A 26,620-nucleotide genomic window follows, 5' to 3' on the forward strand; every position below is an offset into this window, starting at 1 on the left:
TCAACTGGTGTTTCCTGACTGCTCACTGTGTTACATACAGCAAACACAACTCGTCAGACCAATCTGTTAGACAGTACTGCATATTAACACACTGGATTCACCCACAAATGTGTTAATGTAGGGTTAGGATTAGATAGTGTTGATAAAGACTTTGCAGAAATATGACAGTATATAGACCTGTACGAATGAGTCCACATCACTGTTTTGGTATGTACATCTGTAATAGCAAAAAAAGTGGAGCCTCGTCTTGCCATACTCACCGCATCAAATTATACTGATGTTAGAGGCCTCAAATCTGGGTCTTTGTCAACCAAAGACTGTACTTTTAGTAGGAATTGTGAATACGTTCTTATTCACATACACATACAGGACACTGTATCCTCCATGATGAGAAGGATTGACTCATCAGGAAAAAAAAGTTGACATGAGGTACTGAAAAAATAAGATGTATTTCCAAAATGGAAAGAGGACTGACTTTTGTTGCATTAAGATAATGCTGTGAGGCCTGTGTTTTTAATGTAGTAAGTATAAACTGTTGGTTTCTCATTTAATATAAAAGCAGTCTATTGGAACTTTGAAACTGGAAATAATCCAGTTACTGTACTTTGAATTGTTTGACATAAAAGCAATACTGCACAGGGGTGTACTCACCTCTGCTGAAGTCAACGCACGAACATATTTAGAATTTTCAGGGGCAATACCATATATAATATATAATATTACCATTTCAACTCTGTCCAAAGTCAGTATTACATGAATGTTATCCAGCATACCCATCACTATATACAGTCTGAAACTCAAACTATGGTTTACTCAGCCCATTCGGTGGCATATTGTTACACCTAAAAATATTGAGTAAATTTTAAAGCTGCAAAGCCATCTAGAAATACGATCAGGATTAAATGCAAATAAAAAATTAAGTAGATCTGAATAAGTACATTTAGTACCATGATCTTAGAACTGACTAGATATAGTTCAATCCAAACTCAATGCAATAGTAGCCTCAAGTCAAAACGACTAAAAGAAAATGAGTAGCTGTAATTAAAATCCTGGATAAGTGTAGCTGAAAATAAGACTTATTCAACCAAAATTATCAAAATTAATATGCTATGTTTACTTTTACTTTCTTTTTTTTCAACAGAATGTACTTTTTCAGGATAGTATTCAACATATCTAATGAAATTTGACAATTAACATAAAAAACAAGGTGAAAACTACACACATGAGCATGTGTTAAACATTAACTTTTACAATTTGACCTGTGCAGCACATGCCAGTTAGTTGACAACTGACACATGTAATGCAGAAGTCCATGATATAAAAACAGTGAGCTGAACTGAATCCTGTATATTAGTACACAGGTCCTTCAAACATAGGTGTCCCAGAACAATCGCTTCTTCAATCACTTCAGCTCCTTAAGCGCAGAGCTATTTTTTTAAAAGACAATTTCCACCTAAGAAGACTCACCAAAATGTCTTCAGTAATCTCCACAACTGTGAATGAGCAACATTAAGAGCCAAGGTTAAGAGATACTTGTTTTGCAATACAATCTATGCACATCACCAGGCCGGAGTGAGAAAAACTCTCAATAAAATTGACAGTAAGTAACATTAACTGTTCCGACAAATCTCAACTGCAACTCCAGCAGCAACAGAAACCGAGCACAACAACACTGCATACATTTTAATCACTGTAGCACCAGACGGCCTCTTCACTGAATGTGTCACACCACACAACAGCAAAAGACTGCCTGTCAGCAGAAGCTGTTGAGCATGAATGGACATCTCAACCTAGGTTGTATAACAATACAAACCATTTTATCTAGCCTACCTTTCAACCAGATTTAAACTTTCCGATGAGTGTGTTAAAGTGTCCATGCTGTGAGAGCTACAGGCTGATCTAAACCATGCATATGGGTAAACTGCACCAAGAACAGTGACAGTTTACAAACCAGTACAAAATGTAGTGTCGTTATCAATGGTAATCTCAACTCTCATCTAGGCACTGAGACAGTTGTTAGGTGTGTTGCTCCACTGACTCAGACTTTGTTCAGAGTTGACTTCTTGACCCATTTTTTAATTGGGACCAAAGACTAAGTTCTGTAAAATATGTGAGCTGAATTTAACGACAGTATATAGACCCTTATGCATTAGCATGCACACACACACACACACACACACACACACATATATATATATGCACTTTTTACTCTGCACTATTGCACTTCTTGTTGGATGCTAACTGCATTTTGTTGTCTTGTACCTGTACATGATAAAAATGATAAAATGATGTTGTTAATGGTAATAAAGTTGAATAGTTGAATCTAATCTAATCTAATCTAATCTAATCTAATCTAATCTAATCTAATCTAATATCAAAACAGCTTGGCTTGCCGTTCTTGCCACACATCAAACTCTCCTGATATATAATGACCTCTAAAGTTGGTGAATTGTCAAAGACTGTATGTTTAATCGCAATTATAGATACATCCAAATAAATACACTTACAGGAACTTTCTGGGGCCCCAAAACCACCTTGTTTTAAAAATGTACTTTTTTCCATTTTCAAAGGATAATAATTTAAGATTTTGGCCTCAGCTGGAATCATTCTCTCATTTGGATCTACTGGAAACAACTGCGTCTGTGTCCTCTCCTATCGTCATGGCTCTGGAAGTTATATTTCTGGAGATATTGTACCTGTGAACCTTCCTAGACAAGATGTTTTTTGAGTATGAAAATATCACTCATGCATGCCCCATGTCGCTCTCTTGCAGCACCTTTCTTCACTTGGAACAGTGACAGTGGTTTTGGACAATAGAAGTTTAAAATTAAATGATTTTTTTTTTTTAAAAAGAGAGAGAAAAGAAAAGGCTGGCCATTTGTCCTTGATGTCTTCAATGATCATCTGTTGGTGACATCATGTCTTCTATGTGCAAAAGTCCTGCACATCAAGTCCTTGATGACTGTGCTGTCTTTCTTCTTTGATTTGGTGATTCGTTGGCATAGGTTCAGCTCTTATTCCTTACTGCTTCCTGCAGGAAAAAGTGGGAGAAACACTATGTCCTTTTTATAGGCTTTCTTTACATTCTTTGCAGGCGCTCTGTCATCAGGGTGCTTGTTTTTAAAGAAGTTGCACATGTCTCAGGAAATCTAGGACTTCTGGCCTTCAACCTGTTGTTTCCACCTTGCACTCAATACTATCCATCCAGCCAATTCAGGCGTTACAAATGAATGGAATGATAATTTCATCTGGCCATATTGTCCAATGAGGACTTCCATGAGGTAGAAAAGTGTTTGGGAAGACGCTGATGTACCGTCTATCTGGTAATCTGGCCTTGCATCACTAATGAGTTTGAGCTGTCATTCAGGCTGCTTTAATCTGTCTCGCTTTCAGTCTGAGTGGTCAGCGTAAGCACAACTGATGGAATGATTGCAACTTTGATTGTCCCCTTGTGTTGAAACAAATTCCAACACTACCATGTCCTCATTAGGCTGAAAGAGGCAGAAGCGTAAGACTTACGCATCATAGGAGGATGCTGGTGTCAGCAGCTAAAGCAACATCCAGATATAACAAAGGTCAGAATTAAATCACAGAGATAAAGATTCAGAGGAGACTTGCTGTCATGAACTATTCCCAAACATGTGTTACTGATTATGACCAAACGTCTGCCCCTTGCAGCCATCTGAGGAATGGAATCACTAAATTACTGAAAATAACACAAGATTATTATTCATTCTTTCCATACGTATGTCTCCTAAATTCATTTTGACCCTGGTAAAATGAGTAATGAGCAATCTTGTAACTTACCTTATAAATCTTTAAAAGTCATATGTAAAAGACAGTTGGGTAGTACATCATATGTAAGCTTGCATATGTTATTTCTCTGTCTTTCGACACTTAACTACTGTGGGTGAGTTTCTTTTCCAGTCAGAATCTTATACTTACCTTTTTTCCATTTTATGTGAAAGGCAGGAGCTGGAGCTCAGATGGTACAGCGTCTCCTCCATTCATGTCTCTGTTGTTTCCATTTTTATCCTTCACATGAAGCCCACTGAGACTCTGGCCAGCACAGCAAAAGAAGAAGCCAGATGAGGTCTTCCTGTCAATAAAACAGGAGCAGCGGTGTAACTGAGACATGATCAGAAAAGCACGACTGTGAGAAAAGCTCTTTTGCCTGCATTTAATATTCTGTAACTGGAATAGAATAGAACTTATTGATCCCTTTGGTGCAAACCTCAGGGAAGTTGTTGACCTCAGGGAAGTTGTTGAATTGTAGTTGTTGAATTGTTGAACTGTCATGTCACAGATAATGACAGAGGACGGATTTCTTCTTGTGTGTAGGGAAACTAACTTTAAGCCTTGTCTTTTGGTCTGCTTTGGGTGTTTTAAAAGGTGAAGCTAACTTTGGTTATTGTTGGTTGTTAACTGAATGTCACCTTATCTCTCCCACCTTGATTCAACATGCATAGTACATTGGAGAGGGACAGCAATTCAGTCTTGGACAGTTTTTTCTACCAATATACAATTACAACAATTGAACCCTGTGAAATGTCAGATGACACAAATTTGTATCATCCCTCAATAACTGTATTATTTCTACATTGACAAGTAAAGTCCTCCATGTAAATTTCCTCTTATGAGCAAAGATGAGAAGATACTTTTGAAACACCATGCTGACAATACAGGCCCCAAAGTAGGAACTTAATGCAACAAAAGTAACTATATCTGTGATCAATGAAACACAAGTCAGAAAACCTTTGATCACTGATTATAAACTGAGTACACTTGTGATTTCCAAGTCGCCTATTTACATGAACACAATTGTAAAATGTCTTGTGAACACTGGAACCTTCTCGTTTATTTTAATGTCCACATCATGGTGTGATGGTCAGATGAACTGAAAGATCTGATTGTCATACAATAAGATCATGATTTATCAAAAATATGTGAAAACACTGTCACAGCAGTAATTGGGAGGTAAAGACACAATCTAGCCCTGAAAAACAGATGGGTAGCTACTTCAGACTTGGCACAGGGGTTCTCAGTGAAAATCATGGTTTCTGTGACGGCTCAAAAAGTGTGAAGGACATCAAGCCTTATAGATGGTGTCTAAGAAGAACACCATTGCTTGCTCTTTGGCAAAAAAAAAGGCAGGATCATGAAAAGAAGCCTTTTGAAAACTGGGAGCACATTCTTTGGTCAAATGAGGTAAATGTAAATTTGTCCAGATCAGATGAGATTCAACCTGCTTGGTATTAAAAACATGGCCCATGTTTTTAATACAAGACTTAATTACCTCAATTGACAATTTCTATATTTAAAGAGGGCTATAAGGAAATTACATTCTCTTTCACTAATCTTCTTGTAGACTTAAGTTATGCCCCAAAGCACACACAAAGTATAGCTTGAGTAGAGTACAGGATGATTTTCTGTTTTTTCAGTGAAAAATCATGTCAACTAAATTTTAAAATCTCTATCCCAAAAGTCTGTCCCAGCTGACTCAGGGCGAAGGCAGGGGACCAACCTGGACAGCTCACCAGTCTATCACAGGGCTACACTTAGAGACAGACAACCAAGCACACTCACATTCCCACCTACGGACAATTTAGAATCACCAATTAACCTCAACGTGTTTTTGGACTGTGGGAGGAAGCCGGAGAACCGAGAACCCTCAGAGAACCCATGGGGAGCATGCAAACTCCATGCAGAAAGATCCTCACTGGGACGCGAACCGGCGACCTTCTAGCTGCTCAAGTTGTGTTTAAGATAAATACATAACTCCCCCCATGAATACATTGGTAGCTGCATTGTTCTTCTATCTTTGTCAAAACACAAAGCAGAAGCTAGCAAGAGAAGCTAACAAGACAGACCTTTAAAAATGGTGGACATTAGACTACACAGCAATACAAAGACATCCACTTTGCGGATATTTTGGGTTACATGTGGGTTGGCATCTTCCCTCATCACACTCTGCATTTTGAGCATGATATCATGTAGATGTGAATATTGCTCAAGCATGCAACAAAAACTTTGTCTCAAGTAGCCATTCAAGGTTTAATGTGATGAGTTTGGTGACAACACTGCAGCTTTTTTTCTTTAAATTTGATTTTTCTGTTATTATTAAAAACACACTTATTTTCTATTCTGTTCTAACTATTTTAATGACATACATTTGCTCAGACTGGTGACCTGTCCAGGGTGTCCCCTGCCTGTGCCCCAAGTCAGCTGGGATAGACTCCAGAACCCCCCCTCCTCCCCCAAAAGGGTGTCAGTGGGTTATTGAAATGCTAATTTGACAGGTAAACACCATCTCCTGCTGTCATCTCTTTGGGTGTAAACAATCAATTCTCTTTTCATTTATATAGCGCAATTCACAACATGTGCAAATAAAAGAAATAAGTGACAAAAAACAGTTATGAAAATGTTGTTACTTTACAAGACATTAAGCTATGAAGCGCTGATGTGAAGTTTTGAATCAAAGTGTCAGACTGAGTTTTGTGGGAAAGCTTCAGGCAACACAGCAAAAGAATCACTGGAAACTTTGCAGTGGCCTGTGTATTTCAGAGCTATTATTTTGGTGTTCCATTATTTTGTTCATCCGTTGTTCTCGTTTTCACTCGGTGTTATCGCGGGATGTGGTGGAGAGATACGCTAGCTCCGTTTCTCTACCGTGTAGTGACAGAGCGCCCAGCCTGGAGTTCCTCAGCGCTGATGGTGAATAGCCACTGCTGCGGTAACGGGCGGAGGAAAAGAAGCCGCAGAAGGAGTCAGCAGTGGCAGAGGAGTGATAGTACGGAGTTTGTCTCTTAGATTTAGCAGTGTTACGTGTATCATCGGATCATTACAAACCCATAGGGGAAGGGAAAAATAAGGAAAGATGGCGGCCGCGGCCTCGCCGGGCTCCGGCTCGTCCACCTCCTCAGACTGGATTGTACTGAGAGACGGTTGCCTGCGTTGCGACGAGGAGGGCCTGCGAAGCCTTTCCTACCATCCGGCCCTCAATGCTATCTTGGCCGTTACCAGCCGCGGCAGTATCAAAGTAATTGACGGCACTTCGGGGGCCATTCTCCAGGCTTCAGCGTTGCACGGTAAGTCCCGGAGTGTTCTGTCAAGCCCTGACACCAACAGTTTCAGTTTGACAACCAGCCACTGAGTGTCAACAGACGCTAAACACGACACAGGCTGAGCTGTAACCTCAGCTCGCTAACGTTAGCTCTTCCTAGTAGTTATCTTTGGGCCTAGTAGGGTTATTTGGCAAACATGATTTGTTTCACCTGTTCTGTATGTGCAAAAGCACTCTTACTATCTTCAGAAGTTGATGTATATATGGTCAAACAGACAAGTACTTCTTGAAAGCCGGTGTTTACCATAGTCACTACATGACATGTCTTCCATGCAAGCTAATTGCTAGCGAGTGGACTAGCACGGTGTTAGCTAGCCGGGCAACCTTCCGTGTAGGTTTCTGTAATTCTGATGGCCAGTCACCATATGTCAGTAGAAGTCCAGTGCAGATCTTGTACCTCTGAAGTAGTTCAATTACTACTGCATGAAAACTATCGTCTGCCTCAAGCTATGACACTTTTCTAATGTGAATAGCTGCGATAGCCACTAAGCTAGCTAGCGGCTCCTCAGCTGCTTAACTTTCCAGATCACCGGGCGCACTGTCAGTCATTTGATGTGATGCTGAAGGTAAACTGGATAAATGCTGTGGAGTTAGTGCATCATAATAGGCCTGTGTTTGCTTTCTGGGCTCACTTGGGTAATTCTGCCAGTTAACGTAATATAACCTAACACTGCATGAAGACATGCAATATCGTTTCACAAAGTATTGACAGGACATTGCATGCAAACTTTCTGCAAGAGGTAGAAATGAGGTCTCAAGCTGTTCTCCTCTCTCCTCAGATAACTGCAGAGTGGATTGTTGTCCTCTGCTTTGTTTACACACGACACCATACGTCATAGTGTTTTTTTTCAAATTGTACTGAAGTGCATGAACACAGTTGGTTTAAGAATCATATTGTTATTGTTATATTATTATTTTAAAATATTAAAATATAGTGTTATTGTTTCCTTTTGTTTACAACTTTAATTACATCAGTTCACTCATGAATGTCAGTCTTTCTAAAAGAGCTTTCATTTTGACTGAACTTAAATGTGATATGTATCAATGTAGTGCAAAGAAGAGGCAATATTTATCAAAATAAAATGTTTCATTTCAGTTTAAATCGTTTTTATTATTTATCATTTTAGTTAGCTATTTTTAATAACAATCAGAAGACAAAGCATTTAATTTGAATTTAAGTACCTTTCTTTGAATATAACCACTGTAACCTATTTATCAAGGTACACTGGCAATAATATCCATGGAAACAACAATGAAAAACACACACAAACAAATTTACACACATAAATTAAAGTGAATAGGGATCCAGGAATGATCTCACCTTGATACACATAAAGAAAAGAAAGTAAGTAAAATTCAGAGGCACAACAAGACTGGCCAGGGTGAGGTTAAGGTTGCTGTTTTGGCTGGTCAGGACCAGGTATCGTCTGATGGAGACCCTGCACCCTGACGTCAAGCCTGACAGGCCTTAGGTGGAAGTGGAGAGGTGGTTATGGTTGTGAGTGTGTTTAGACCACAAAGCCAGTCTCACATGGGTAGCCACTGGTCCCTACTGACAGAAGCCCCAAGTAGTGGAGGTCTAAAATTCTATAAATTGATTATTATCCCTGTTGTTGTTGATCTGCACACTGTAAGTGTAGCAGCTTGCAGATATGACAAAGTTATTGCTACCAGTCTGAAGGCTGTATTTGCATATAGAGATGTTTTCCACGTGGCCAGTCAGCTTAGAAGATGTAGCAGTGTCAAACTCCTATGATGAAAAATGTTTATTATTAATTAATATCTATCATATTCGCTAACCGGTCACTTTTTGAACTCGTTGTACAAGTTGGCAGGTCTGTCGATGAGATGCTTTACTTATTTGGATGAGCTGGCTACCTCAACCCAACTCTAAAACATGTTTTGGCTGTTTGGATTTGTGGCTTTGTGTTGGCTTTCTCTTTCTGTCACTTAAGTGAAATAGTTCCACGTTTCGCTTCATGTACCAATCTTATCCACAAGCTGTGGACGCTCAGCATCATCGCTTGGATTTGCAGTCATGTTTTGAGGCTCTGAAAGCTGCTGGAGTGAAAGAAGCAGTTGTCACGCCCACTTTGCCTGCAGGGAAGCAGAGCTGCAAACACTCAGTGCTTCACTGTTACACATCGACATTAGCGAGCAAAAATGTTGCTCATTTAAAGTATATATACTAGCAAAACAGAATTTAGTATCGTTTTTAATGGCAAGGTATATGTGCTGTATACTTTGAGGAGATAGATCTCTCTTGTTTGCTTGATGAAAGTCACAGCTCTTAGAAACAACCCTCCCCAACTGTGTAGGGTGTACTGTTTTTAAAGGAAAGTTTGCTGTAAATAACGTATGGATGTATGGTTATAGTATACATAAAAGTACATTTTCTGCAGAGGAAGGCTTAGGTTGTGTCTGTCACTATCATATGCAGATAGATGGTTCAGTGCAGGCAAACCCAGGGATGCCACAATGATGAAATCTTTAGTTGACGATTAAGTATCATACAAACAGTTGCAGTGGACAGTTTATTTATTTATTTTTTTGTTCATTTAATGCCTCTTTTAGTTTTAGATTAGTGGTGGTATTGCCTTTGAGTGTTACTTTTTTCTCTGATTTATTGGGCTCTCCTTTTTTGTTTTGTTTAAAACCATAATGAGCCTTCAGAGGCGCTGTGGTGTTCTTCTTTTTGAGCGGCTGTGGCTCAGGTGGTAGAGCGGTTGTCCTCTGACCGTAAGGTTGGCAGTTCGATCCCCGCCCCCCTCACACAGTCGAAGTGTCCTTGGGCAATACACTGAACCCAAAGTTGCTCCCAATGGCAGGCAGCACCTTGCATGGCAGCTCTGTCGCCATTGGTGTATGAATGTGTGTGTAAATGTAAAGTGCTTTGAGTGCCACAAAGGTAGAAAAGCACAATATAAGTGCAGACCATTTACCAAATAAAGGTTAACGGAAACAGTTCTGTCATGCAAAATGATCGCAGTCCGCTCAAATAACTTTCATCAGACAGGCCTAGTTGAACCTTCTCTTATGGATTGTTACGTCATCCACATTTGTCTCAGTACTTGTTTATGGAAAGTAGTTGCAAACATTGGCACCTTGTTGTCTATACTGTGCAGTGTTCTGAACCCCATAAATAGCACATGAAAAAACAAAAATGGAAAAACCCTCATAATGCGTGGAAGGCTAAATGGTTTCCTTTTCTTTTTTTGAAGTTAAATTTACATTGTATAGTTTTCTTCCACCTGTAAAAAAACAAACAAACAAACAAACATCCATCCATTATCTATACACCACTTAATCCTCACTAGGATCGCGAGGGGCTGGAGTCTATCCCAGCTGACTCAGGGTGAAGGCAGGGAACACCCTGGACAGGTCACCAGTCTATCACAGGGCTACTCTTAGAGACAGACAACAAACAAACAAACAAAAAAAGCATTTTGATCGAAGCCCTGAGGACGTATTTACTTCTCACTGTGTTTCTTCAACATCACCCAAGTGCATGTCTTATGTCTAGAATAACCCAACTTGTGGAAATCTGTGAAACAATAAAAGATAGCTGTCTAAAGCATGTCAGAGCTTAAGCTTTTCTTGACTAACACTGATGATGTTCACAAAGCACAGCAACTGTTATAACAAGTCTGTGTTTCACTTCATCCAACAACATTGAGCAGTGGGAAAAGTAACTAAGATGTAATGCAGAAGTGTTATATCACTGACAGTTTGCTTATGTATATGTAATACAAGCTGCATTGCTTGGTTATTTTTGTGTTATAAGAAACAAAGCATTGTTTTGCTGTCAATTTGTTGTACTTTGTGCTTCTGTAAATTTGGCCAAAGGCAGAACATGGATCTTAAGATGCTGGTTGATTTAGCTATTTTACACACTATAATAGAATAGAATAGAAATACTGCATTGATCCCCAAGGGGAAATTCTGTAATCTCATAAAAGAAACCCTACCTATACACTGTATGTCCTGTAACTCAGATCTCAGTCCACAATATCATCTTTGAACAAACACTTCAGGACTGGACCCATTTTAGATTTTTGACTGTTTTTGCCCCATATGTTTTTGTCATGACAATCTTCATAGTGTGTGAATCCTTTATAGAGATATTAAGAGACTTTTTTTTTTATTTTTTACACCAAAAATGTAATTTTAATGTAGAAAACATACCACCTTTATTTTGGCAAAGCACTGTAAAACAATGTAGTCACAATTTATGGCTGTCATGTTGCTTAATTCATCAAGTGAAGAAAGTGCAAGTCATCCCCGCTGTTAGTTTCATACTTGAGCTTTTATCAAGTGCTGACATCCACCACATTTCTATTTCTTAGTTTCTATATCATAGGTTTCAGTTTTGGCCAGTTGTGTGTTTTTGATAATTTGCATGTGGCCGTGCAGAAGCTGTAGTCACGTTTATCTGTAGACTAGGTTGGAAAGAGGTTTTAAAAAATAATTTGCATCTGTGGATATGCACACACACACACACAAAAAGGGAGAATTGCTACACACCGGTGCTGCCTATACGTTCATTATTCAGAACCCTGCTTCTGTTACTGCAATTAAGAAGCTTCTTACAGTATTTCAATGGGACATTGATTAGATTTGCAAAACTTTTACATTCTAACACGTGCCCTGTTCATTGTTTAATATTAATGACAGCTTGTAGTAACACCACAAAAATACAGAGGAGACAGTAGTGGGTGTTTTAAATTCATTTTTTGTTTGCCTTATTTCTGCTGTTAGACAGTAGCTTATGGTTTCTGTGTTTACATTAGGACCCACCTTTCGTCAGTCAATCCCTGTTTAAGTCAACAGACAAACCAAATGGAGCCGACTTACTGAGTTGTAGTCCAAACAATTAAACAGTTAGGCTGACTGTATACCAATATACCACTGTTTAGATTATGGCAAAAGGTAAACATATTTAGAATTGTGTTATAATAAAGTAATGTACAACCTTAAGGCATTGCATAAAATCAGTGCAAAAACTGTTGGTACATTTTTCAGCCTATATATTTAGTTTTAATATGTTTGTATTCAGCATAGGGTCACATACATTAGGTTTCATGGCCTGTCCAGTTTGTCAGACACTAGAGTAGCTGATGCTATCCTTCTTTAAGGTGCTTAGTTGGGCTTGCTTGTCAGAACAGATGTTTGGCTTTGATTTATTTAGCACAAGAGGGCAGACCAAACATAGTGAATAAATGTAATATTATCTGAAATGACATTCCACTAAATACAAAGATAATTGACACAAACACAATGTACTGAAACTGAATTGAATTGAAAAACAGTCTTTTTAGACGTTGTCTCCTTCCGACCTCCTCACACTGTGTGCTCTGTTGTTGTCTGTTCATGTTCCAGCTAAACCTGGCGGTCGTGTCAGGTGTCAGTACTTTCCCGCAGTGGACAAGGTGCTTTTTGTGGACGACTATGCAGTGGGATGCAGGAAGGACCTGAACGGCATCCTGCTCCTGGACACAGCCCTCCAGCCTCCAGTGGCTAAGCCTGAGGATATGGTTCAGCTGGAGCTGCCAGTCACAGAGGTGAGAGAGGATCACGTTCTTTATTGTTCAGAGACACCAGGAAGCAACTTACATAGTTGTTACCAGTTTTTTACGCCATCTGCTGTGTTTGGACCAGATGGATACATTTGGCTCCATAGTCATTTGTTTTGAGATTTCTTTCGAATCAGGCACATTTTCTAATAATCACCCACTCCAATATGACAACTGCAGAAAACTTAATTGTGTATGTTTGACTATATACTGTGCATATGTTGTCCATTATTGTTCACCTGACAATGTACGCTCTTATACAGCACCTCATCAGCAAAAGGCATTTAACATTTCAGTCTGTTCTGTTTTTTTAATTTAAAAAAGAAAACAGAAAAAAATGTATTCTTTCAGTACAAGCAAGGGCATCTAAATTAGTTTTTTATTTGACTTAGGTGTAATAGAAGTATGACCAAAAATGTAATGCATCAAATCATAACAAAACAGGACGCTAGAGTAGAAAATGAATAAGAAGAAATGAAATGAGCATGTTGAAATCGTACATGTTGTCAAGTAGACTTGGCAGTAAAAACTGAATAATGTGTTTTATTTGGAGTCGTGTGAAGAGCTTAAACTCTGTGTTAAGTTGAGTAGATTGACATTAGCTGTTTGTGATCACATTTACCTGCAATATGGCTGCTGAAGCAGTAGAACATGAAGGGGAGAGGACTGGAGGAGACAGCCTAGTGGTTAGGGAGCTTACCACAGGGGCACAAATACACTGAGCAGCTAGTACCCCATGTGATTCTGACTGGGGACCATTTTCTACATGTCATTCATTTACTCTCTCTCCCCATATTTCCTTTATCTCTCCACTGGCACTGTCTAATAACGGCAACCCCTCCCCATAACAATTATCACTACATCAAGTATAGAAGACACAAAGGGCTTGCAGGATATAGCAGCTAGTTACAGACTGTTCTGTAGTGCCTGTGAATACTCCTGATGCGTTTTGAGAACAGTGGGTGAACATTACACAGGATTTCTAGAGAATTTTGAATATCCTACTGAGTTCTGTGATGGATAGCATGTAGCTACAAAAATCAAAGCCTCTTCAAAGTTTGGCAGCACAACTTTAATAAGAAGTCTTTTACTGATGAATTGTGAAGATGTTGACAATTTCATCAAACAATGTCCCCTCATAACAAACATTTGTTTTGAGTTACATTTGATTCCCTGACACGTGTGATGTTTGCACATTTGCAGTTTGGACATTACACATGGTCACAAATTTGGTTTACGCACAGCAGCAGAGGGTTTTGTCTGGACTCTCGTGGACTTTAATTGATGACAAAACATATGTCACACATACCCTTAAAAACATGCAGATGCAGTTAGCATGAATTGACTTTAAACAGCCAACAAGTGCTCAACATATGTGGGAACTCTTTCAGGGCAGTTGGAAAAGCTCCAGGCGATGACCTCATGAAGAGTTTTGCTGCTTACTCTGTAATACCAACTGTGTTATTAAATAGTTTTAATGTCTTCAGTTTTTTTCTACACCATTGACAATATTCACAATATTGGAGAACCCTCTAGTGAGGGGGTGTGTCCACATTTTTTGTGTGATACCATATATCATAAATAAGACCTAAATTACAAGTTAAATAGTTTAGTGAACAGTTGTATTTTAATTCATGCTGAAATCAGCTTCTAGACCAACAAAGCGGGCTTAATAATTGTTTGTGGAAGCTGCAAATAATGTTAGTAGCTTAACTCATTGGTAATAATGTGCATCATTGTCCTGATAAATTAAGTATAACACATAAATATCGATGTAATGCAGAGCTGCAATAGCTAGTTGTAAAGGTACTTAATGCCGAGTGTATCTTTGCAGCAAAGATTAAAAAGCCCAGGGTTGGTATTTCCAGTTTACGTCTTTATTTCTTGAAATAAATGATATGTACAAGAAATATGAAAAAAAAAAAAAATTCCAACTCTGTTCATTTCGTAAAACAATGAGCTTCTTGAACTTGTTTGGGGAATGTTGTTGATGTTTAGCATTTCTCCAGACAGAAAACAGTAGCCATTGTTGAAAGGCGACCATGTAGGGCTCAGCATTTAGTCAACGGGTGGTTGTTTGCAAACGTTTTGGAGGATTACAATTTTTTAAGTGATATCAATCGATTCCAGATGCATATATGCATGTATGATGTGGTGAAGCACAGTGTTGGAGAGAGTGAATGAGTTGCAGAATAGATAGTTATTGTTCACAGTTGATTGTTCATATATTCATCCTAAAAGTGCTTATGTACTTGAGGCAAAGCAACAGCAAAGTCAGGGTCACTAAGAGGACACATTAATCATCCTGCCAGTGGTTGACTATATAAAGGAACACAACCTTGGTTGTTACTGATTATCAGTTTGAAGCAATAGGTTTGCTTGACTGTTTCACCTTACTGCATTTTAGTACAGTACAGTTTCATGAGATTAATAGAAAGCAACGTTTTCTCTTTTGAATGCATGATTACTGGTCTCTCTGGTGCCATTCTAGTGTACGACCTTACATTCTCACAGACATTAGCACACACTCCTGGTAAGTCCAGAAGGGATCACGGGATGTCCAACTGTGAAATCTGTAAATTTCTGAAGCCTCTCTGGTTGACTTTGCAAACTTTTTTTTACAATATTTCCATTAGCATGCTCTTCTGTGGACTTTCTCAAGGTGCTGATATAGTTTCCCTGTAAAAATAATGTTAAAATGCTGATTAGTAGTATGTATGTGTTTGTTTTCTCATGGTATAATGATGGCTTCTAGACATGTTGAAAAGTAGCGTTAGAACAGTCTTCTTTAACATATTTAAAACCAGGGATTGACCATTTACCGCTTCTGCTTAGGGATGTGATTTGGATTTTATTGAGAAACTGGGCAACTCAACATTTTGTATGACTTCTCATTGACACTGGCCATTCCAATTTCCTTTGACAAACTATTTACACAAACTGACAGAGCATGGAACGTTTCTTTCGTGTCCTCCTGTTTAACTTGTCATGTGGCTACTTCTTAAATTGAGCCTGCTTTCAAAAACTAAGTGAAATGTATAGTTGGGTAACAAAACAAAATACCTTGTCCTTGATCTTCTTTGAACTAACAGAGTAATTAACAAAGAAAATGTAACCAGAACAATGGAGAGGAGAACTTTCTCTCCTGTATTATTCAGCCCACCATCGACAGTTTATGTTCAAGAAGTGCTCCCCTGCTGTGGAGAACAGTCTCCCTGATGGTGCAGAGGAGACCTAAACAAAACCTCCTCATTTACTTAGCAAATCTATATACAGTTATCCAGAATACCTAAACTGTGTTGACTCCATTGTAGTGAAGGCCTTGAAAGTCTTTCATTATAAATTTGCCAACAGCCCTTTGGCAATCTGTTTTTTTTCTCTGTCATTTTTCCTCATTTATTGATGGTAAATGGGTTGGAGATGGACGTCTGATTTCCATCACCTGACAGCGAAGCAGAGGCTGCTGCTTGACTGATGTGCTCTGTGGGATTATTAAATTGGAACAAAACATTATGTTACAGAGGTCAGAATGGTGACATAACAAATAACTGTAGAGACTTGTGTAAAATGGATTCATGTTGTTAACTGAACTTTTGGTATTGTTAGTCCTCGTATCATCTCGATCGTGGCCGGGGGGGAATCCACTACTGTACTCGAATTGGCTGCTTTGCGAAAGCTATCAAACATGCTGCACTGTTTAGTATTTACGGAGTGTTGCACTTGTTCGGGTTTCATGAGGTTGCTGGTGTTATGTTCTTTACACACAGCTACCACTAGACACAAATTGCATGTAGCTGCAGTGTTGATAAATTTAGATAAGTAAGCCCAAACTTTTGACACTTTGCCCTGACGGTCATTAGACTACTGCAGAGAGCACCCAGCAGCAGCACAAAAATGTAATGTCACACCTCATCATCTGACCCCGGTGGCTTCTTCATCGTTAGGGTACAGTTGTAGTCTGTGTTAGTTTGAAATAATGTTGCACAATTTATGTCATAGATACCGATAACGGCACAGTTTGTTGAGGAGCTTAGCAGTAGTGAATTACCGACCCAATCATGTATCGGTACCAATTAATACCGCTACTTGGTACCGATCCCCAGCCTTGCTGATTATCACTGCCAGTATTCAGCATTTTTTGTATTATTGGTTTTATAATTTTTTCAACCAGTTTTTGATTGATTACAATTATTTAATGTTGTAATACTTTGACTCTGATGCAGCCACTGCTCTCATCTGCAGTAGAGATCGATCGATTATTGACTCACCTGATCATTGAAGCTGATTTTTGGCATTTTTAGACAATTGGTGTTGTTATTTTTATTGACTGATTATCACAAAATACATTAAATGCATTAATTTGGCTCTGATACACCCGTCTCCCTCTCTCTGCTGTCACTCTGTGGTCTTAAGCAATGTCCCGCCACAGCTCTGTCTGATTGTCTGTTACATATGAGTAACAGTCAATCGATGCTGAAAGCTGTTGTTTACACAGAGAGTGCATTTGCAGAGCAGAGCAGCTCTGGTGAGTTAGCAGAGCTGTGTTTGAAAGGTGACATAGCAGATACTACTGTAGGTGTAGTAAACATCACAGTGTTCCACTAGCATTCCTGGTGTTACACAGAAGGACCCCAATAATTAATTTGTAGATGTTAAGTGATGCAGTTGGAACCTACTTGGCTGACAGTGTTAGGCTATGGCTGTCACTGAGAGGTTTGCTGTGCCTCTTAGCCTCTGGCTAACACTATCCGGAGCATCTTTCTGAAGTCAGTTAAACTCTAACACTCCTTTCTAATTGACAGACTCGTCCCTCTAGCAGAGACACAACCTGCAAAAATTAAACAAGAAGCACAGCCATCTATAAAAATCAGGACATTAGCTGCTTTCACAGTGGCTAAGGCTAACAGCTAAGTTAGGAGGCAACCACACGTTATCCTAAAACAGAACCCGGAAAACAGTAAGAAATAATGCATTAAAATCTGGACCTTAGTGGACAATAAACGTGACAGAACAGAACAAGATTAAGGAAGCAGAAGAAGAGCATGAGGAACTGCAGGAGACAAACTGTTATCGATCTTAATTAATCAGTTTCACAGTAAACTGAAGAGCATTATAGTGTCTTGTGACACTCAAACATCATCGCTTCTACTTCTATTGTAAAAATTCAGTTACAATAGTCATTAATAATGAAGAAGCCTAGCTATGAATGACATGTTCCCTGCTATCACACACTGTTATTTAGAACACTTAATGCATATATTCAATTAATGTAATTCTTACTAATGGTGTAGCCTAGTTATGAATGACAGGTTCCCTGCTCTCACATGCTGTCAATGCACAACATTTATGTGTATATGAATAAATTCAGAAATAGTGATCCTCATTAACGAACAGACCCAGTTATGAAAGAACATTTTCTGCTGTCACATGCTGTAAATAAATAACTTTTAATGCATGTTGGTTTCAGGTCTCTGTTATCTTTTCATGATTACCGATAACCGATATTGACCAGGAAACATATTGGTAGATCCTCAATCTGCAGTCACAACCTAACTGATTACATGCTGTGAGTAATAGCCTCATGATCATAATCAGCAGTGAACTATAAATGTTTAACAGCTCTCTTTTAATGAAAACAAAAAATAAAATACATACCAACAAAAGCATTTTCAGTAGTTTTGTGTTGCTGTTTGTTACTCTACATGACACCATGTTAAAACTTGGCTTAAAGACTGCAACATAACAAGAGATACAACACCAGTTGAACGCAAACAAAAATGACATTGAATGACTTAGCACAAAACAGTATGTATGAACAAACAGAAGTGGGGTACACATGCACGAGCAACAACACTCATGAGTTCAAATACTTTGTCAGGCGCTAACATTGAAGCCTTGAGTCACATTACAGCCTTTATAACCCACTGATCAGATGGTAACAGTGTTTCATTTTAGTTTTGCAAAACAAATCATAAAGATACAGAGTAATCAGACTACACAAAATACCACACAACTGTGTCACAGCTTTCTATATATATATATATATCTGTGTTTAAACTAATGTATAATGTTGTGTGTTTAGGCCCAGCAGATGCTATCAGCCTGTCAGGAAAAGATCGACGTGTCTAACACAGAGGGCTATGAACTCTTCATCACCCAGCTCAAAGAAGGCCTGAAGAATACCTCACACGAGACAGCAGCCAATCACAAAGTGGCCAAGGTGAGTCACACAGCCTTTCAAAAGTGCTTTTGTTTCTATTGTTATGTCCTGAATTAAGAAGCCTCGAGTGTTTGTGGTAATAGGAGTGGCGCAATAATAGCCTGTTAAGGATTTTTAATTTAGCTTTTAGTGACACCTAAAAGTCAGCAACAGTGTTTCAGCAAGTGTGCTATCACATGAGAGGAGCATGTAAGAGGAACTGATTGATGACAAACAGCGTATACTTCACAGTGTTATTCGGAGTTATTCATTATGCTTGTTCCTGTGCACATACAGGACAGTAGCCATCCATAAGTATGTGCTTTGTTTTTAAAAGATGTTTTTTGTCTTTTTTCTTTTTTAGCTTTACTGGGAAGGTAAATGTATTGACAAATCATAAAGAAGTATTATTAGATAGTTTTATCAACTTTACCTTTATTATTACATTTCAAGACTTAGTGTGAAGGCAGCCACAATATATTTTGTGATACAATTTTGAAATACAATGACGACAGCAAAGGGTGAGTGAAGCGCATGAAGTAACTTTAAATAGTCAGCTTATGAAACAACAAACAGCAGCAGCTCAAGCCAAAAGTAAGAGATTGTTTGATGATAATCACTGTTCTTACCGTGATAACTGATGATCCGTACAATCATCAGACAAATATGTTTTAATCATGTTATATGCTTCTGGTCAGTTGATGCAAACAGTGTGTCACAAAGCTGAAATGAAGCCTTCAGCATGACATGACTGTGAGGAGGAACTAATGGGTAAGACAGAGAGGGAGCCTGAGTCATTGGACCTGTTGTGGCTGCTCTGACTTTGGGTTACATTGAAGCACACATATTCAGTTCAATTCAATTTTATTTGTATAGCGCAGTTTACAGCGTATCTCATCACATGGCGCTTAACATAGTAAGGTATAGACCTAGAACCTAGACCTACAAATTTAAACAGAGAACCCAACAATCCAAAGTAGCCTTTGGACTCCCTCTGAGCAAACGTTTGGTAGCGGTGGGAAGGAACGCTGGGAGCTGATTCCATAAAAGAGGAGCTGATAACTGAAGGCTCTGCCTCCCATTCTACTTCTGGAAACTCTGGAACCACAAGTAGACCTGCAGTCTGAGAGCGAAGGGCTCTGTTAGGATGATACGGTACAATAAGGTCTTCAAGGTAAAATGAAGCTTGGTCATTAAGAGTTTTATATGTGAGAAACAGGGTTTTAAATTCTATCCTGGGTTTTACAGGGAACCAATGAAGAGAAGCTAATATGGAGAAACATGATCTCTCTTACTGATTCCTGCCAGAACCCTGGCTGCAGAATTTTGGATCAGCTGATGGTTTTTAAGAGAGAGCATTTAGTCTATGCACTCCTCAACACGTTATTCGGAATACAACTGTACACCTGCTTTGAATGCAGTTATCCAATCAACAGTCCAGGCTGCTTCTGGTACTGTAATGGTGTGTGGAATGTTTTCATGGTACACTTTGGGCCCCCTAATATCAAACATTGGTGGTTTGAATGCCACAGCTTGTCTGAGTGTTTTTTCTGACCCTGTGCATCCCTTTATCCTTTTATGGTCACAGTTTGCAAGTTCTTCTCATGACTCCTTCCAGCAGAATAATGCACCATGTCTCAAAGCAGAAGTCATCTCAAGCTGGTTTCATGAACCTGACCATGAATTTGGTGTACTTCAGTGATCTCGGCAGTCAGCAGATGTAAATCTAACAGAACATATTTGGGATGTGGTAAAACTGGAAACTGGCAGCTGACAAATCTGTGGAAATCATGTCATGAATCATATCAACATGAAGCAGAATCTCAGATGAAGGTTTCAACATTTTGTAGAATTCATGACACCAAGAACTGAGGTTGTTTCAGAGCAAAGGGAGGCCTGTGTAGCATTAGTATAGTTATTCCTAAGCAAGTGTTTGTATGTGTTGTGTGTTCTATATGCTTATTTGAGTGCTATCCAGAGCTCCATGACAAGTAAGTGTTGATTTCACTGTTATTTAGGCAGCAAACTGTCATAAAATGTTTAGTCTAGCTAAGCGCAAACACTGTAAGCAATGGGGAGGTGGTGGGGAAGAAGTGGTACACCTATCAGAAACTCATAATTGCATACTCTCAAAGAGAAGAACTGCATACTGTGATTTTAAGGAGCAGTTGCTGTATACTTTGAAGCCATCTGTCGACCAGCTGCAGTCTTAGGGAGCATCTCTCGTCTCTCCCTTCCTGCTAACTTTGTTAGCGTCAACCATTACTGCAACAAATCATCTTCTTTACCGCTCAGCTTGCCAAACTGCCAGTCTTTCTGTCTGCTGGGGTCAATATACACTTGCGAGCCAAAAACAGGCTTCATTTGATGTGCAAAGCAACCTTGCTGACCTCCCTGTGAGCACTGTACCCTCTAATTTTGGACTTCACATTCTTGTCACAAAAGTTCGACATCTTTTCTTTGGTAGTTTTTAAAATCCTTTCGGCACTTTTATTCTGAAGTGTGAGTTTGTCACCAAGCAGTCATCTCATTTCTGATAGCTGCATCTAGTTTTTCTTCGAGTCAGTACAGCTAATGTAAGTGCTGTGGTGGCTGATGGGAAAGGCCAGTCAATCAGCGAGGGAGTACACTCACACTTTGTTTAGCCTATTCCTTTATGCATTAAATTTTAGACCAATAAGACATACTAGAAAGGCAATATCAGCTGTTCATTTTAACTGCCCTAAATGTAATTTCTGCTTATATGCTAGTAGTTCACTGCAGTACAAAGCAAGTGCTGCTACTGGCAGCTGTCCCACTGTGCAGCACCTTTTCTTTGGTGCTCTACCAGCAGCTGCTAATACCACTTTCACAGCAGTGCGTGTATAATGTGGTAGCAGTAGCACAGTCAGTATTGCAAGTTACTGAATAAAATGAGAATTACACTGAATTGCATCTAATATTTTCACGTACAAGTTTATTTTCCTCTCTAACTACACGCCAGCTTTAATGACTCCCTCTCTCTTCATCACCCACAAATTCACTTTTCACTCTACCTCACCTTTCAATAAGGGATTGGCTGATTTTTGGCCAGGCCCATTACTGGATCAAATATTTAGCATTTTTCCAATTATTGTTGTTATGATTATTTTTTCAATAATAAATAAATTAATCTACTTTGGCACTGATGCAGCCTCCATGCCCTGTCGTCACCGCTCTGTGGCATGTCATAACTGATAACCAATCAGCACCATAGAATAAATGGGGAAAGTTGTCTTTAAATTAAATATATGTGGAGCATAAATATACAAAGGCATTTTAATAAAATTTTTTGATGGAGTTATATTCTAAATTTTGACATCAGGATTTGTTCTTTTTTTAATGCAAATATATATCAATTCTAAACACTTGTTATGAGTTACTTTGCTACTCATAACCAATATTGGTATTGGCCCTGAAAAAACCATACCACTACTTTCTATCATTACCTCTTTCTTCCCCTCACTCTTCCTCTCCCTCAGTTTTTTTGGGATTAGTTGACAATTCAACATTGATATTGTTACATTTCCTTCCTTTCCTGATAACAGTTCCAGGTTACTATAGCTGTGCAGTGCATGTCCAACAGGATAGCAGTAAAGGAAGAAACGCTGACGCAGGTTGAGCCATACGGATAGACTCCAATGATGGAGTCCGTCGCCTGGCTGTGTTGGTCTGGTTGGTCATCTTGTTCTGGTTAATAGATTTCATTTGTACCTTTCCTGCTGACCTCTTTAGAACTTCAGTATGAACATGTGGGCATGTGGATGGAGTAAATACCCCCCACCATGTCGCTGCTGACTCACAGTTTCACTACTATTGACTGCACTGCTTGTGTGCGATGTGTGTCAGACAGTGCGTTTGCTGTGTGTCTGTTCAGTGCACCCTATGAATAAAGAAGGGCACCATAATTACTTTAATGAAGTCTAATTACAGTCAGTGTTTCCACCTGAATACAAATGTAGATGTTAGTTTAAAATCTAAAGCTTTGTTAGTGTCTTAGTTGTTGAATAAAAGATGATAATCATATTAACATTACTAATGAAAAATAAGGAGTCAGAGTGTGGGAGCTTTACCCTGTTGTGTAAGGTATGCAAACTGCTACAGCATCTTTATGCTTCAAGGAAAGTGGCTGCGTAAGCGCGTAAGTGGTGTGGCGATCTGCTCTGCAAATGTAAAAATTAAGCAGCCTTCTGCTTATATTTTCACATGAGGTCTGTGTGCCCCTTTCACACAGAAATGGGTCATAATGTGTGTCTATATTTTTTTAAATAAAATGATTGGTATGCAGAAAATGAAAACTATATATTCAATAAGAGTCGTAATCCGTCTGTTGGCTTTTATTTGCCAGTGTTATCCGCTGACAGTTGCTTTGTAACTCATGCCTTGCAGTCTGTTGTATTCTGTAAATGTCAACGTATACCCATATTGGTCTTTCTCATTGAAAAATTTGAAGACTGACGTGCAACAAGTGTTTGCTATTTGGTCAGTTCTGAGTCTAATGGTGTGTCAGCAGAGGGGATTTTTTACTGTTGCTTTTTAGATGTCCGTGTGCATCCAGCTGAACAGTTATGGTTGTATTTTAAACAGAAAACTGACACAGGCCTTATAAGAAAAAGCATTTTGTTACATACATATAAACAAAACCAGTACTCGTTTTAACACTTCAAGCTATTTTTGTGCCAACATACTCACTCTTTGTCTCCCATGTGGACCTCATGCAGTTTTGACTCTGGTTGTTATTGACTCATGGTTCCTGTTCCTGGGATATTTGACCACTAAGAGTAACTAGTTACAGTGTGTTGAGGGCAAAACACTGTCAGTAAAGTTGCAGTTGACAGAATTTGAACTCTCTGCAACTCTTCTCTCTACCTTCTCTCTTCTTAGCCCCTTCCCTCAGATAAGCACAGGCACATGCATGTGTTTCAGTGCACACATAGTCAAGCTAAAAGTCAACATTCATTGCTCTTCTAGGGATTTCAACCTCGCTCTCCTGAGGAAAAGTCCAATGTTTATTCCATTGTGCTACCAGGTCCTGGCTTTGTTGCTCTTTGTGCTGTCTCACCTGAGCTGGATGGGGCAGATCACAGCAGCCTGGTTAGTTTATCAGTTGGGCTTGAGTGGTATTTCTTCCTGGAGTGCTGACTTTCAAAACAAAAACAGATGATTACCATTCATCAAGTATTGTGCAAAACCTTTAGGCACTTCAGATTTTTGGATTTTTCTCCATCACACAATCATCATCATCAGTGAGGAATCTGATCCTCCCAAATCCATCCTGCACCATGACAACGACCCCAAACATGCAGTCATAAAAAACTACCTTCAGCCACAAGAGAAACAGATAATCTGCTGGAACAGATAATCTGGCCCCCACAGACCCTCATGTACACAACACAGTGTCAGGCTATGGTTAAATGAAGAAACATTGAGCGTGACGGAATCCACAGAAGAACCTTATCTGCAACGTAACTTGAAGAGAGTGTACCAAGAGGATTTGGTACTGATGGAGATGCTCACACAAAAATTGATTAAAGTTAGATTTTTTTTTGTCTTTACTGTATTTTGTATGAAGTTCATTGTTAAATACAAATTATTTCCTGCATTGTTTTTGAAGTGTCCTCAGCCTTAGTTTCAGTTTCTAAATCTCTTATACAGGACAAAGACCTCACTTAGTTGTAAAAGAAAAGCTCAATGTATACTTTACTAGTAACTATTGCTTTTCTTTACTTAAAATTATTCATTAACAGCAAATGATTGACTTAGAATTCGCTGCACCCAGTACCAAGCATTCATGTATGTACCTAAAAAACTTAATAGCCATGATAATGATAATAGTTGTTAATTTAGTTGTTAATTGAGGCTATTTGCAAAAACTGATCATGTTCATTACAGGCACAGTAAAGGACAATGTGACTGTTTGATATATTCAGAAACATTTTACGGTGAAAAAATACCAAATTTCTATTGTTAATGCTTTTCATTTTGTCTTCTTACATACATTATCTAACAATACAACACTGCATTTCTCCTGTGTTGGCCAATATGTGACTGCTGCCACAGAGACTTTTGATCATGTTTTCTTTTCTGTGCTTCTCTTCCCTTTTCTCAGTGGGCGACTGTGACCTTCCATCTTCCCCACCATGTGCTGAAGCTGGTGGCCAGTGCCATTGTCAACGAGCTGAAAAAGATCAACCAGAACGTAGCTGCCTTGTCTGTAGCCTCATCCATTATGGACAGGCTCTCCTACCTCTTGTCAAGCGCCAGGCCTGAGCTCGGGGTGGGCCCTGGGCGCTCTGTAGATAGGTCAGAGCAACACCTTTGTCACTTTGTAACCCTTTGTTACTGCAGTACAAAATAAAAATCAACGTTTTCAGGTTATGTACAGTTTAACCATGAGTGATTAACAGTTAATAAAAGTGTTGTTCTCTGCAGATCCCTAATGTACAGTGAGGCCAACAGGAGGGAGACATTTACATCATGGCCACATGCTGGGTACAGGTGGGCTCAACCTGACCCAATGGCTCAAGCAGGGTTTTACCACCAGGTGGGTTCTGAGAAGTCTAGGCCCAATATTTGCATGCAGTTAAAGGAATATTTCCCAGTTGAGGATGTTTGTGTTTCAGCCAACCGCTAGACTATGAAGTTACAGGAATAAACATGGCATCATTGAACAGAGTTTAACCATGGACAGAGCTTTTGTTAAACCTCATGGTTTTGGTGTCATGCCAAGAACTTAGAAGTTCTTGTAAGCTTTGCATGTAGACATCAAAGGCAAAGAAACAGCTTTAAATGCTGAATATTAATGTTGCCATGAGCAGCAACCATTGCAATGATGTAATATTTGTGCTGATATGTTCTTCTGTGGGCTGCGTGGTGGTGTGGTGGTTAGCACTGTCGCCTTGGAGCTAGAAGTTTGCATGTTCTCCCCGTGCAGTGTGGGTTCTCTCCGGGTTCTCCAGCATCCTCCCACAGACCAAAAACATGTTGAGGTTAATTGGTGATTCTAAATTGTCCGTAGGTGTGAATGTGAGTGTGCTTGGTTGTCTGTTTCTAAGTGTAGCCCTGTGATAGACTGGTGACCTGTCCAGGGTGTCCCCTGAGTCAGCTGGGATAGGCCCCACCCCCCCTGCACAACCCTAGTGAGGATTAAGCGGTGTATAGATAATGGATGGTTGGATGTTCGTCTGTGTTTTTCCACCACCTGCTATACGGACTTAAGATCCTCTAGAAAAATGGTTGGACAACAAGGAAAATAATACAAAAAGTGTTTCTGAGCGCTGTTGACCCACTCCCCCTTTCCCCACCCCCCACTCTCTTCACAGCCTGCCTCCACAGGGGATGACAGAGCCATGTGTTTCACATGCAGCGTGTGTCTAGTCTGTTGGGAACCTACAGATGAGCCCTGGTGAGTGCAGATCATTAATTTATTGATGTAGCTACAGAGCTACAGCTTGGTATTTAAATGTGTCTCATTCACGATGTACAGTTTAAGTTTTTTTTTTTTTTTTTTTAAATTCCCAAGTGCTGTTAAACAGATCAGAAATTTGTTAACAGCTTTTCCAAACATCCTCGTTTTATTTTAGATGCTTACATTATTTTATTGTGCACACAGAAACAAAATTATTTAACAAAACACTAAAACTACCAGGGTCAATTGTTACCTCTCCCCCCCCGATGCTAATAGTCAGTTGTGTATCCTTTTTGCTG

The 26,620-nt window shown here is 39.2% G+C and overlaps 1 protein-coding gene across 10 annotated transcripts in view; it reads left to right on the plus strand.

Moving 5' to 3' along the window:
* Positions 1-6,672: 6,672 nt before the first annotated feature.
* Positions 6,673-26,620, plus strand: part of birc6 (baculoviral IAP repeat containing 6) — a 132,122-nt gene continuing 112,174 nt past the window's right edge. For all 10 annotated transcript variants that reach the window (XM_008306820.1, XM_008306824.1, XM_008306828.1 and 7 more), the window contains exons 1-6: positions 6,673-7,088; positions 12,503-12,684; positions 18,779-18,916; positions 25,023-25,216; positions 25,346-25,457; positions 26,236-26,318. In XM_008306820.1, the coding sequence (XP_008305042.1) occupies positions 6,878-7,088; positions 12,503-12,684; positions 18,779-18,916; positions 25,023-25,216; positions 25,346-25,457; positions 26,236-26,318 (920 nt within the window). In that variant the 5' untranslated portion in view covers positions 6,673-6,877. The remainder of the gene's footprint in view (positions 7,089-12,502; positions 12,685-18,778; positions 18,917-25,022; positions 25,217-25,345; positions 25,458-26,235; positions 26,319-26,620) is intronic.

Source organism: Stegastes partitus, unplaced genomic scaffold (assembly GCF_000690725.1).
Source record: "Stegastes partitus isolate 25-593 unplaced genomic scaffold, Stegastes_partitus-1.0.2 Scaffold47, whole genome shotgun sequence".
In the NCBI taxonomy this organism is placed as follows: Eukaryota; Metazoa; Chordata; class Actinopteri; family Pomacentridae; genus Stegastes; species Stegastes partitus.